The sequence below is a fragment of the Danio rerio genome, chromosome 15, assembly GCF_052040795.2.
Source record: "Danio rerio strain M-AB ecotype USA chromosome 15, GRCz13ab, whole genome shotgun sequence".
In the NCBI taxonomy this organism is placed as follows: Eukaryota; Metazoa; Chordata; class Actinopteri; order Cypriniformes; family Danionidae; genus Danio; species Danio rerio.
This window is the reverse complement of record NC_141035.1, coordinates 18,539,299-18,553,895: the sequence shown is the minus strand read 5'-3', so window position 1 is coordinate 18,553,895 and position 14,597 is coordinate 18,539,299. Positions and strand designations below refer to the sequence as shown.

Sequence of the window (14,597 nt, the reverse complement as noted above, 5' to 3'; positions counted from 1 at the left end):
TGCGCATGGAAAAAAAACTTGCAATGCTTTTCTCACCACTTTTGGAGCTGGTAGCTACAGTTCAGGCAGTGCGAAAGCCGGGGATGTAGGACACTGGAAGATGCTTTCACAACAACACCGTGGCGCCGCTTCAAGTGAGATTTCAGATTACTCGTACTGCCCGCGTATTTTATAGATGCGCGGCACATTTTGCAAATTGCATCTGTCCTGTCAAGTCGTCCATCCTTAAATCCATAATGTTGCCATACTTTAGATTTAAAACTCAGTGAGGAATAAAATGTTTGTTTTGCTTCTCGCGCTTTCTGAGGGCGCACCACTAGCTTCATCCGCACACACCTGATACACTGAGTTGTAGTGTAAAAATACATTCTATATTAAAAAAATAAGCTGTATCTCGGAAAAACCGATGCATCTCGCAAAAACCGATGCATCTCGATTTGCTTCCAAAATTTCATTCATCCTCTGCTGCTCAACCGATGCACTCGCATCGTGCACGCGCATGACCGCGTATCGATACATATCGATTAATCTTCCCATCCCTATTATTTATTGTTTCTCTTATATACCGCAGAATGTTTAAACTGCTATTTTCTAGACCAATTGCAAAAAAAATCGATTTAGTTTTATTAAAATTGTTTTATTAAAATATATAAAATTCATAGCTATAAATTTTTTCACTTTATTTTTATTTTTTTATTTAATTCATTAATTGCAAACACATCTTACATATGCATGAATGTGTGTGTATACACACACACGCGCACACACACACACACACACACACACACACACACACACACACACACACACACACACACACACACACACAGTTGAAGTCAGAATTAGCCCCCCTGAATTATTATCCCCCTTGTATATTTTTCCCCCAATTTATTTATTTTTTACAGTGCTCAGCATAACTAGGTTCACATCTTTTTAAAAATGAATATTTTTATCCATTTCTCTGTGAATATAGGTCATATATTTGGGTGCATTCGAGCAAAACACATTTATTAAATGGAAATATCTATTAAAGTAATATTTTAGTCACCAAGCGCCTTTAGAAATAGAAAGATGATACATTAAAATGTATGTGAAATGTTGGGGAGGGGAATACAAACTAGGTAAATTTCAACCAAATTTTTGTTTTTCTTGAATTTTGCTCTTTATTTTAATTTTTATTTCATATTTTTCTATAACATATAAGTTTGGGCTACTCATTTTTTGACCAATATTGTAAGTAATTTTGTTAGATGGAGATAAAAAAAGACAAAGATAAAATAAATTAGTTTTAAAAATGAATTATTAAAACTATTATGTTTAGAAATGTGTTGAAAAAAATCTTCTCTCCATTAAACAGAAATTGGGGAAAAAAATAAACAGGGGGGCTAATAATTCTGGCTTAAACTTTATTTAATATATATTTGTTTATTTACAATTTTTTATGTTACAATTTAACAAGAAAACTAATTTTATAAATCTGATTAATTTGTTCCTTTGTAGATCATTTTTAATTGGTAGTTTCTTTGTTAATGCAATTTTAAAGTCCCTTTTTTGTCATTTTAAGATATTTAGTTATTGTTTTTTATAAATATGCAGTGCTTCTTTGTAAATTGCAAGGTTCCAGAACAAATCAGAGTAACAGATCTGATATGTGACCAGAGGAGGGAGAGATAACAGAGCATTCGCGCATTCAAATTGGTGGGCCAATTTAAGTGAATTACAGCTTGCATTAGTAGCTTTTATAGTGTGCATGTACTGTAAATTTTTTTTTTTAATTTTATTCCAATCTTTATATAAAAAAATGTTTCCTTCGCTGTAAATCTATTATGAAAATGTACCTAAATTTATGCAAAGGAAACTGCAAGGACACAGTCACGTATATCTTATTTTTATTTGTATTATTCAGTTTACTTTGTTTAATATACCAGTAAACTAGATTTTGAATAAAATTTAATAATGATAATAAATGTTGTTGTTTTTTTTTACAGTATTTATTATTTATTTATTATTTTAGTTGCAGTTTATTTTGTTTCAAGTAATAAAAACCTTTATTTTGCTTTAGTTTTAGTTTACTATAATAAAATGCTAAGTACTCATAGATCCCCATTACAGTGAGTAAACGATGCTATAATTGTTTTATATTTTTGGTGAACTATTCCTTTAATTCTTCTTTTCATAAGCACAATCCGGTCCTGCACCAGTCTGAACACGTGTTCATCACATTGCCAGTCACCTCATTAACACATAATGACCAATCAGCTCATTAAGATTCCTGGTCTCACTGAAGCCCTCCTCAATCTCCCTCACATTAACACGGACACACACACACACACACACACACAGCGGTCAAGGTTTGCTGATGTAATCGCGGGTAAACACTCCTCATAGGGAGAAGGAGGGTCTCAGAACAGCAAGGAATCATGGGATGTATGTGTGAGGAGCAGATGCTGCTCAGCCATCAGTCACTGTGAGCTTAAACACAGGTGCTAATATAATATCTGCGGCAGATTCATGGAGCCGTTTCCATCTGCTCCTGACATTCAATTAATAACACGCTTTTTAATTGCCTGTTTTGTGTCTGGGATGATTGAAATCAGGGTTTTTGGATGGAGATGGTTTTGAAGGTGGATGTGTGGGGTCTACAGGTGGAGATTTTCACTGGGGTGCTGATGATTCAGGTGGTGTTGTTCAGATTTTGTTCCTTCTAGGGAGGATTGCAATGCTTCTGCATTTACAGTACTAACTGGATTTGACCACAAGATTGGGCAACAGTGTTTTTGCATTACATTACACTACTATTTGTTTTAGAAATCTGAATATGCACGATGAGGATGAGTCGGAAGTTTGGAGTTTGGTGTTTTTAAAAGAAATGCTCACTTGGGGTGCATTTATTTGTTCAAAAATACAGTCAAAATAGGGAAATGTTTGTACAGTTGAAAATAACTGTCTATATATATTGTAAAGTTTAGGGCTCAATTTATGATATTTATGATAAGGGTCACAATTTATGATATTAAGAGACCATTCAAGACACCATTAGCTTAATAAACCCCTAATTAACTGTATATTAATAGTTAGTAAGGTAGAAGTTGTGTTAAGGTTTTGGTATGATTAGGGGTAACACTTTAATTTAGGTCACAATTTACAGTATAAAACAAACCATTAACTAACACCTCTAGCTTAATAAACTATTTATTAACTGCTTATTATTAGTAAGGTAGAAGTTGGGTTTAGGTTTTGGGTAGGATTAGGGATGCAGAATAAGGTACTTAAAAACTACAATTAAACAGTAACTGTAGTGAAATTAGCTCAGTTTATGAATATTAATGATCAATAATAACATGTTATTATTGATTATTAATATTCAGAATTATAGTTATATAAACATAATAAATTATATTAATAATAATTGATTAAACATAATAAATATAACAATGACTTTGCCCGCTTGTCTGATCAGACTCTATTTATTTATTTATTTAGAAAGGGAATTATGACTACTACTTGTAAAGTAGATGAATAGTTTCGAAGTTTTGGTCAACTGGTTTTTGTAAAGCTTGTAGCAAGGCTTTATCGTTAAATTTACCTTTTCTGTAAGGCAAAACAAAGACAATCCAACGTGGTTATAGCATGATTTATTGACTAGTCTAACAAATAAAAAACAAACGTACAAAACAAAACAACAAGAAATAATTTCTTCATGCGTGGAGCTTGCGACGCAGATCGGAGGTTACGCGAGACGCAAACTTTAAACTGAGTTTAATATGCCGGAAAATAAGAAACGTGCACTCAGGCGGGTCATGTGGGTACAGAAACCCCCTCAGGGGCACATCTGTGGAGATCTTTTAGCTGGGACCTTTCTGCCCAGATTTTGGGGAGAAGATGGGTTTTAACTATGGGTCAAGTCACACCCATTCTCTACTGACCAATGGTTTCATGGCAAAGTTTTGAGCGGGAGATTTTGGACCATTGATGCATAATGAGGGTCCTACTGTAACATACGGATGGACTTTAACTCAGAGCAATTAAAACTATTAATTAAAAGTTAATATCTTAATTATTGGCAAGTAATAAGCCAGTTAATAGCATGAATTGTGATCTAAACTAAAGTGTTATGCCATGTCAATGTTAATAATGAATGTGGTCACATTTTAATGTAAAATTAACACTAATAACAAATCCTTAACTAAGACTTTTAGCTAAATAAAGTACTAATTGACTGCTTATTAATAGTTAGTAAAGTAGTTGTTATGGTATTAGGTAGGATCAGGAATGATCAGGGAGATCATACTTTATAACTGCTAATAAACAGTTTACTGGATATCTTAATAATAGGCAGGTATTAAGCCAATAGTAAATGGTGTAATTTTTTCTTAAACTAATGTGTTACCCTGAATTTTAGTTTCACTTGATATTTTACATATAATTCTTGTACTGTGTTGCTTAATATTTTCTTAAAGGGACAGTTCACCCAAAATGAAAGTTCACTCGCTATTTACTCAAGAGATTTCAAACCTTCATGACTTTCTTTCTTCTTCTGAACGTTAAAGATGGTGTTTTAAAAAAAGCTGAAAACTTGTTACCACTGACTTCTGTAGTAGGTGGAAATAATACCAAATTCTACAAGTAAGTCACAGGTTTTTTACCTTTTTCCAAATTAATTTTTTTGTGTTCAGAAGAAGAAAAAAGTCAAACAGGTTTGAAACAAGGGCTAGTAAACCATGACAGATTTTTTCAGTTTTATCTAAAATATCTTTTTTTATATATTATTTTGAATATTTTCATTAGACAGCTCAAAAAATACATATTAAAGGGGCTATCTTTAGATGTCAGAAACCACAAGTTCAAAATGATAGAGATATTGATCTATTTGCGCATTATCCTGAGCTTTGTTAAATCAGTGGTTTTTCTCGTTTACATGCTCTCCTTAGAGACTCTTCTAACATGAAATCTCTTTGATTTTTTTTCCACCGAAAACATCTCATAAATATTAGGCTTGCATAGACAACATTTGACTATGAAAAATGTCAAATTTTTTAAGCCTCATTACTAGCAGTTCATAGATTGGCGATACAGAAAAAGCAAATGATACATTAATGCATGAAAAAAATGTAACATATAGCACATTTAAGTAGTTATATTTCACCAAATATCTTTAAATTAATTTCTGCCTGTTTGACTGGCAATTAAAAAGCAATTAATACATGAGATTTCTGCCGTTTTAAGTGCAATTGTATTTCACAAAATGTTGTCCAATTAATTTTAGCCTTTATGCATGTTATAAAGTGGCATTTTTATGTTTGTTTTATTTTTTAATTTTTATGTAAAGATCAGCCACTTCCAGCTCTGTTTTGTTGTTCAGAACCCTTTTGTAGCCAAACAACGTTCTTAGTGATCTCTGTAAAGGTTTCTGCAGTGCCAGTATCATCAAACTGAACTACAAAATACTCGTTTTCCATCCGATTTCCCAAACAAACTAGTCAATTTCATGCTAAATATCTTCTTTATACATATGTAGCACCATCCAGCGTTTAGAAAGCTACACAGCCTTTCTTTGCTTCACCATACCAACCTGTAAATTGCATATTTGTAATCGTCTCAGCACTTCATTCTATAAGAAAATACTATACTTTCAAAGACTCTATATGCATTATTAACCAGAAATTTAAGATGGCATAAACATTTTTTAACCCTTTAACTTTAACTGCGTCTCATATTTGGCATGTTTTTCACTACGTATAAAATATATACACATAATTTCTAATTTATAATAATAAACATAATTTATGACAAATCACAGTGGTTATTGTTTGAAGTGGATCATTGCATTTCATCAAATTTGTACTAGAACTATTGATCAACACCCATTCTTGTCTCAGGACAATTTTGAAAAACATTTTTGGTCCACTTCAAATGTTGACTACTGTCTGTATAATGTGCAAGTATTATCTTTAATTTCCAAATGTAAATTACAAATTTGGGGGCAACCATTTTAAAATAGAACAGTTAAGATTATAAACTTCCCTGAATATAATACAAAATATCAGCCAAATACAGCATCCTATTAAAAGCTCTTGGTCTGTTAGATGGCTTTCATGCTGAAATGAGAATAGATGCCAGGTTATTTAAGTCAAGCACCTGTAGCACAGCAGACTCCAGCTAATGTGAACAAACAACAAGCAGCAGTTAAAAGGAGGCCATCGGGATTGGCTTGTATTTGAGCCTCGCCTGCAAGAATGCAAGTCATTGATTAGCACAGTGTACCGTTTACAGGATGTAATACAAAAGCTGTTTCAATTTAGCACGAGCACAGAATGTTCAGCTCTCAAAAAAAATAAATTATTAATATTTAGCGGGTAATTGGTCTCTTTTGTAATTATGCATTGTCCAAAATACGTAGTTGAAACACAGTGAAAGCAATACTCTGATGTTGTGAAGTTTTTTGAATCGTCCTCTCATAATGAATGGTTGGTGAACAAACTAGCTATATAATACACTTGGTGCTAATTAATTGGACTTTTTCACACGCAAGCATGCACACACTCAAAACTGCATAGTTCATTTTGCGTTTATGCCAATGTTTCCACAATCTTGGAATAATCAAGGAGAGTTGCGTAGTGAACGAATCATTGGAGGCATTGTTAATTATACTTCTACAGCTTAAATTGGATATGTAATACTTAAATATATATATATTTTTTCGCATTACTGCATAGTGCATATACAATGCATTGCATATGCGTGTACACAGTATGTATCCATTCAAATGTTTGGGTATGAAAGGAATTAATTATAATTGTTTTTTTAAATTATCATTTTTTTTTTGCAAGGATGGACTTTTTGTAACAAAAAGTGTCAATTTCAAATGATTTTTTTCTTCTTTCATTTTCTTTTCTATTTTTTTTTTTTTTTTTGCTTTACACTTAATTGATGCAATACAATTGTTAGTCCAAAAAACAGAATACTGCAATGATTTCTAAAGGATACTGCAACACCGAAGACAGCAGTAATAGCTGGCTGGTGTTTTCAAATGATGTCACATCATTAGGCATTAAGGGGAACATCCCACTGGCGGGCAAATCATTCCTATCTCTCGCTGACCGCCATGTCCTGACTAAGTAATTTCTCTTTTTTAGCCAAAAAAAACCTCAGATATTTGTTGCGCAATGAAATACAGCATTAACAATCAACATGAAACCTAGACTGTGCTTCTACTGTATTTCTTCACAGAAACAACAGCCAGAAAGGAAAAATTTATGGATTTGTGCAGAATGGTAACATCATTAGCTGTGTTTCCACCCACTTATTTTTATGCGCATAAAAATGGTTGATGGAAACGCCAAGATGCACATAAGTTTTGAAAATGCACAGAAACCATATGTGCGAAGGATAAACTTTTTGTTTGATAAGAAATGCAGATAAATTACAAGGGAAACACTTTCACTGAACAAATTCCAGTATATGCACATTAAAAAGGTCATGTGATTTTGTTATGAGATCATGTGATCATAAAAATGTATGTGAATGGATAAACCAGCAGGCTGAGCACACTGTAAAACATCTGAAATGTTGTTGTGGCCTTTCTAAAATGCTTTAACCCTTTAAGTATTAGTGATATTATATTATTGATAACCTCCAGAATCAAAAGCATCTGTGCTCTGTGTCTCACGCCTTCAAACGCAACCACATGTTCATTGCGTGTCGGCATTTATCTTCTGAGGCGAAGTCATTTATTAAATAAAGAGAAGATTAACACAGCTTCTCCCACCACATCATATTACTTTTTTACTTTTGATATTTGGCACCAGTTTATGGAGTCAATCTAGGGTCATATATACCTGCAAAATAAAATAAATCTTTGCTAACAAAAAATAAAGTATTGAGGAAAAAAATAAACCTCAAATTTTGCGAAATAAAAATTAATTTTGCAACAAAAAAAAAAAAAAAAACTGCAAATAAAAATCAAACAGTACCAAAAAAACACAAACTACATAGCTTAAATGGAGGCAGGTCCGGGCCTGACTTAAGCGCCCAAGTTCACTTGACTCTGCCCACTTATCAAATCAGGGCCACAAGGTGAAACGTGCAGAAACGTGCAAAGTGAAAACAGCATCGTAAACTTACGGTTGACTGAAAAGAAAATCTAAATGAGCATTGCAATCGAATGGACATGTTTTGTAAATGCAATGCTATAAAAGTGTTTAGCAAATAGATATAGTTTATTTTATTTATTTATTTTATTTTTTTGCTAATATTTTAGCTTTTTTTTTATTGCACTGCTTGATTTTTATTTGCAGTTCTTTTCTTTTTTTTGTTGTTCAGCAAATTGTTTTATTTCTCAAATTAATTTTTGCTTTGCAATTTTTGGAGATTTGCATTTATTTATTTATTTATTTTATTATTATTATTTTTGCTCAGTACTTTATTTTTTGTTTGCAAAACTTTCTTTTATTTTGCAAGTATATATGGCCCTAGATTGACTCCATACCAGTTAACCAGGAAGTGTTGATTTTGTTCTCTTTGACTCTTTGGATGGAAACATTGCTTTATTCACATATCTTTATATGTGATATTTTAGTTTTACACATGAATTAAATTTGTATTTTTATAAATAACAATCTATGGTACATATAACTGTCAGTACATTTGCATGCTTTTCATAAAGTTTCTATTGTAATCTACAGTTTGAATGCAATTAAAGTATAAATTCAAATGGAAAGTCAAAGTACAAATAGCAGAAGTGAACAAATAGATTTCCCAGCAAATATTAATCTTAAAAAAATTAAACCAAACATGAAAGCAAACACTTATGAGCTACAAGGCCATCACTAATGACTACATTATTGAGGAATATCCAAAAGGTAGATGTAAACATCGCCGAGTTCTGACAAGACATGAGGGTTTTAAGGGACTAAAAAACGGGTGCAAGTGCTCACAATTTACAGTTTGTAATCTTATGTCTGTTTCATTCTGTTGATATGTGCTACATATATTCGTAATTTGAAAGCTATGAAAAAAATGACCGGTCTGTGCAGCATTTTTATGGAGATCCCAGTGTAGCTGCATTACATTACAGCAATACGGGAATAGCATCTAACACTGAATAAGAAAACGGTTATTTTACAATACCTCTATTTTTACAGTAAGAGATTTTCCAAACATTATGCCAACCCAAACTTTTGAATGAACATTGTTGGTGCTTCTTTACATATCTCAAACTTTTAATGATAGTTACATCTCATTATTTTTCATATCCACAGTTGCCCTTTCTTGTTTTATATTTTAACTCCACCTCTTCCACTATGGGTCTCTGGGGCTGTGGTTTTGCTCATTAACCAAAAGAAAAGAAGAAAAGACTCTGTACTAATGCTGATGCTGACCTGTTTGTGCTACTTGCAGGCACTGACAAAAGACACTCGCTCCAAATTAAGGGTAAATATTCCATGTTTTTCACTTGAGTGAATGTAGCTAGAGCTGAAGCGTCCGTCACTGGCCTTCAGACGCTGTGGTAACAAGTGTTGTCATCTTTGCAGGTAGGATGCACTGTGTGTTTGCAATCAGATAGTAATTACCCTTTCTGCCAGCTAAACAAGGTCAGTTGAATTAGGATGACCTTTTCAGAGGCTCTGAGCCACCTGTTCATCTGTAGCAGGCAGAGAGGAGAGAAAACGCTCTTATGCTGCAGCTGCCACTCCTCTGTGCAATATACTCAAACACACACACGTACATACCATGGGATCAATCATTTCTTCACAATGTGTTGTTCAAATGTCTTCTCAGACAGGCACATCACTGCACTACAAGCCGAAAGTGTGAGAGTATGGAAGTGCATAAGTGAGGGGACTGACTGACAGTAGCTATGCTTCTGTCCACCTATTTTTATAAGCTTTTTGCAATACTGCTTAAAAATACTTATAAGATGAACACAAATTTTAAAAATGCACTTAACAAAACAAAAACTTCTTATCCGATAAGAAAAAGTGCACATAAACTACGATGAAACCACATTTATCAAAGAAATTCCAGTGTGAACACCAAAAAAGTCATCTTGTTTTAAGAGTCATGTAATGACAAAAGATTGGATTGCATTAATAGACATACCAATTGGCCGACCACATTGCAAACCATCTGAGATGTTGTTTTGGTCATTTTAAAATCCTTTAGCCAAAGTCTGTCATCAGAGTGGTTCAGTACTATTACCTCCAGAACTGTCTCTCTCACGTTTCCTAAAGTACAGCAGTGTTTATTGCATTTCGTCTTCATTTTCTGAGGTGCAATTAAGTCATTGTACAGTGCATCCCGAAAGTATTCATAGCCCTTCACATTTTCCACATTTATTTATATTACAGCCTTATTCCAAAATTGATTAAAATGTACATCCTCAAAATTCTACACACAATACCCTATAATTGCAATGTGAAAAAAGATTTTTTGAGATTGTTGCAAATGTATTACAAATAAAAAAAACCTGAAAAATCACATGTACATAAGCACAGCCTTTGCTCAATACTTTGTTGATGCACCTTTGGCAACAATTACAGCTTCAAGTCTTTTTGAATATGATGCCACAAGCTTGGCACACCTGTCCTTGGGAATTTTTGCCCATTCCTCTTAGCAGTACCTCTCAAGCTCTATCAGGTTGGATGGGAAGTGACAGTGTACATATATTTACGTATATTTGTACGTATACATATATGTACGTATATTTTTTAGATCTCTCCAGAGATGTTCAATAGGGTTTAGGTCTGGCTGGGCCACTCAAGGACATTCACCGAGTTGCTGTGAAGCCACTCCATTGATATTTTGGCAGTGTGCTTTGGGTCACTGTCCTGCTGGAAGATGAACCGCCGCCACAGGCCGAGGTCAAGAGCTCTCTGATGCAGGTTTTTATTTAGGATGTCTCTGTACATTGCTGCATTCATCTTTCCCTCTGTACTGACTAGGTTTCCAGTTTCTGGAACATCCCCACAGCATGATGCTCCCACCACCATGCTTCACTGTAGGGATAGTATTAGCCCGGTGATGAGCAGTGCCTGGTTTTCTCCAAACATATCACCTGGCATTCACTCCAAAGAGTTCTGTCAGACCAGAGAATTTTGTTTTTTTTTATGATCTGAGAGTCCTTCAGATGCCTTTTGGCAAATTCCAGGCAGGGAGTGGCTTCCGTCTGGCCACTCTACCATAGAGACCTGATTGGTGGATTGCTGCACAGATGGTTGTCCTTCTGTAAGTTTCTCCTCTCTCTCCACAGAACAACGCTGGAGCTCAGTAAGGGTGACCATTGGGTTATTGGTCACTTCCTTGACTAAGGCCCTTCTCCCCGATCACTCTTAGATGCTTAGATGGCCGGCCAGCTCTAGGAAGAGTCCTGTTGATTCCAAACATCTTCCACTTACGGATGATGGAGGCCACTTTGCTCACTGGAACTTTCAGAGCAGCAGAAATTCTGTAACTTGTGATGTGAAACCGAGATGATGTATGTGTCAACACACGTGCAGCAGAATTTTGGGTGTATTGTAAAATCTTGAGAGAGTTAGCTGGTAACCCTCCAAACAGATAATTACAAAAATCTAAATGAAACGTGATAAAAGCATGGACAAGTCTTTCAGCATCAGGCCTCGAGAGGAGAGGACATAAGCGGGCTATATTTCGAAGATGATAAAAGGCCGTTTTAGTTAAATGTTTAAAATGAGGCTTCATATTAAGCTGGGAGTCCAGGAGAACAGGATTACGCACCTGCAGAGATGGTGATAAGACAGACCCATCAACTGTTAACTCAAATTCACTACACCTCTTGATATTAGGAGTAGTGCCAACCAATAAAATCTTAGTTTTTGAACTATTCAGTTTAAGATAATTATGTTGCATCCAAGCTTTAATCTCAATTAAGCAAGCATTAAGTGATGACATTGATGCCAATGAATTGGGAGAAGGGTTAATATAAATCTGTGTCATCGGCATAACAATGATATCTTATACCAAGTTTTTGCAGGATTTGACCTAGAGGCAACATAAAAATACTAAAGAGAAGTGGACCAAGTTCTGACCCTTGGGGGACACCATGACATAAAGGAACAGTACGCGATCTGTAACCCCACACATAGGTTAACTGTGAACGTCCAGAAAGATATAAACCAATTTAGCACATTTAGCACTGTCCTAAAGTATGCTATGAGAATTTGTCAAAAACTGTGGCTAAGTCTAAAAGCACTTAAATACCACAAGCCCCCGAATCAGCAAACAAGAAAAGGTCATTAACGACCTTAACTAAAGTTTCTGTGCTATGTCCTGATCTAAAACATGACTTAAGTACTAAGCGCTATGAATTCTTTCCGGATGCACTGTATAAGAAAAATCCCCACTGTGTCTTCTCTTATTGCCGCAAATTTGATTCTTCTTTTTGATATTTGGTGCCAGCTTATCAGGAAATGGCGAATTTGATTTCTTTGACAAATTGGATGGAAACTGCTGTTTTGTGTCAAATTTTTCCAATTTTACGCACAAGTTTAGTTTGCGTCTTTGGATAGAAACACAGCTAATATGTTGTGCATGTTCCCATTGCTAAAAAACAACCTTTAATTGGGGATCGTGTTGCCATCTATATTTGGTTGGCATTAGCTGTGTTACTGTAACCTTTCCCGTTCTACATGTCCTGTGCTGAGGGTGATTTTCACCAGTATTTCTGGCTTGGGAGGGGGTTACGCTAACAAAGAACATCATTTGTTACCATGCTTCTTGAGGCCAGGGCAATTAGTTTTGTTCACAGATCTCCCACTAGCTGGCCTACGTTAGACTCTCCTTAAACCTCGCTCTCTTTAGGGTCAATGCACCAGTTTTACCCCTTGAGTTCTGTTCATCATTCTCTGATCATGATTCAAACAAGACTTTTCGATATGGCAGGGCAGGTGCACGAATGTGAGGTGGTTTACTTTTCTCCCTTAATCATTATTCCCATTGAGGTCATGGCACAAATGTAACTTCTCCACATCTAAATTGGAATTTCTTACATGAGATATGGTGCACTAACATGAGGATTACTTGCACAAACTTAATTCCCAGTCAGTTCACCCCACCAAGTGTAACACTCTTGTTCTGAGTGGGATTTAAGTCATTGTATCCAGGAGATGCCTCAACATGAGAGATTTACTAGCACAACTCCAACTAAATTGGTTTAATTGCCCCCCAAACTTCACTCCCATTCAGGTCACTTTGCTTAAGTAGCTTCTTCGGTTCTAGTCCCCTAGAATGGTAGACTAGTGTGCTAAGAAGGTTAATGATTGCAGCCCATAGCACCAGTTGCAAGCAGATCACTTGAGGACAGAAAAGCAAAGTTCACTGCTTCTAGCTTTGAAACACAGCACCAGTATAACCTTCTAGTTCTGATTGTTCTGCACTCACCATGAAACAACTGTTTCTGGTATACGAGGTAGGTTTGATATGAGGTCTTTTTGCACAACTTTTCCGAGAAGAGAGCCTCCAATACAATCACTCTCATCCGGGTCACGGCACCAACGTGACTCCTCCATTTCTAAATAACGCCACATTATTTCTGGTAGTGCATGCAATGCACAGATATTCTGATTTCTAGCTGTATAATGCCACTAATGCCACTTGCATCATTTCGGTTTAAACAATTGTTTTCAGCATGTGAAGCAGGTTCACTAACATGTTGTTGTTGTTTTGCTGCTAACCGCTAGCTAGTCTCTGTTATACTAAGCCCACAAAATGTCACTCTCATCCGGGTCACTGCACCAGTGTAACACCTCCAATTCAACGTGCCATGCTTTGAGTGGGATTCAAACCAGTTTTTCTGGCATGGGAGGCGGGTACACTAACTTGAAATATACATGAACAACAACTACTAGCTGGCTCTTGATAAACTCTCCCCTAAAAACCTCACTCTTATCCTGGTTCATGGCACCAACCCTCTGGTTATACTTGCTAAGGCCTTGGAGGGATTCAAACGGGTATTTCCAGATTGGGTGGCAGGAGAAGGATACAGAAGGCCTACAGTATTATCACATGCAGTGATTTCTGTTAGTTGTTAGATGTAAGTCTTCACACTAAAGCACTCACAAAATAAACATCAAGAACCCCTTTTATGATTTTTGTTGTTGTTCAGCACACATCCTTTAAACAGGACAACAGTGTTTATTGAGCATATGAAAGAGGTTTGAAATGGAGCGTGCGCGTTCATAGTATAAGTGTGGGAGGACATGATTCACAACATGAGTCATTTCTCCTTTCAGCATCAGCTCGCATTTTTCATCAGAGCTTCATTCTGCATAACATCCATATCATCACTGCCTTATCACAAATGCACGACTACAGCTGTGCCTTTCAGAAGGAAAGCACGCTCGCACGCTTCACCTCGATGTATTGAGTGAAGTTCACTGGGTTCTTTATTTCGCTTTACTATATATAGGGCATGTGTGGGTGGATTGCACACTTTTTCCTCCATTGATTCTGCAAATTATGTCATCACATCGTTAAGCTCTTGTCTCTTTCATGGAGTGTGATGGTATGCCATATATCTGTCTGATTTTCAGATTTAACATTTAGGTTCAATTTAATACCTGTTGAGTCTAATAGAGATC

General features: G+C 35.5%; 1 protein-coding gene and 1 long non-coding RNA gene across 17 annotated transcripts in view; one reads left to right on the top strand and one right to left on the bottom strand.

The window, feature by feature from the left end:
* LOC137487733 (uncharacterized) overlaps window positions 1–14,597 on the bottom strand; it is a 753,637-nt gene that overhangs the window by 150,207 nt on the left and 588,833 nt on the right. The window lies entirely within an intron of this gene.
* synrg (synergin, gamma) overlaps window positions 1–14,597 on the top strand; it is a 96,286-nt gene that overhangs the window by 79,041 nt on the left and 2,648 nt on the right. For 6 of the 16 annotated variants that reach the window (XM_087283827.1, XM_087283825.1, XM_087283822.1 and 3 more), the window contains one exon: window positions 9,400–9,432. The exons of 6 other annotated variants lie outside the window; for them this stretch is intronic. In XM_087283827.1, the coding sequence (XP_087139953.1) occupies window positions 9,400–9,432 (33 nt within the window). Of the gene's footprint in view, window positions 1–9,399; window positions 9,433–9,533; window positions 9,594–14,597 lie in introns of all 16 variants that reach the window. 4 more of the 16 variants (XM_087283824.1, XM_087283819.1, XM_087283818.1 and 1 more) reach the window with 1 other exon arrangement.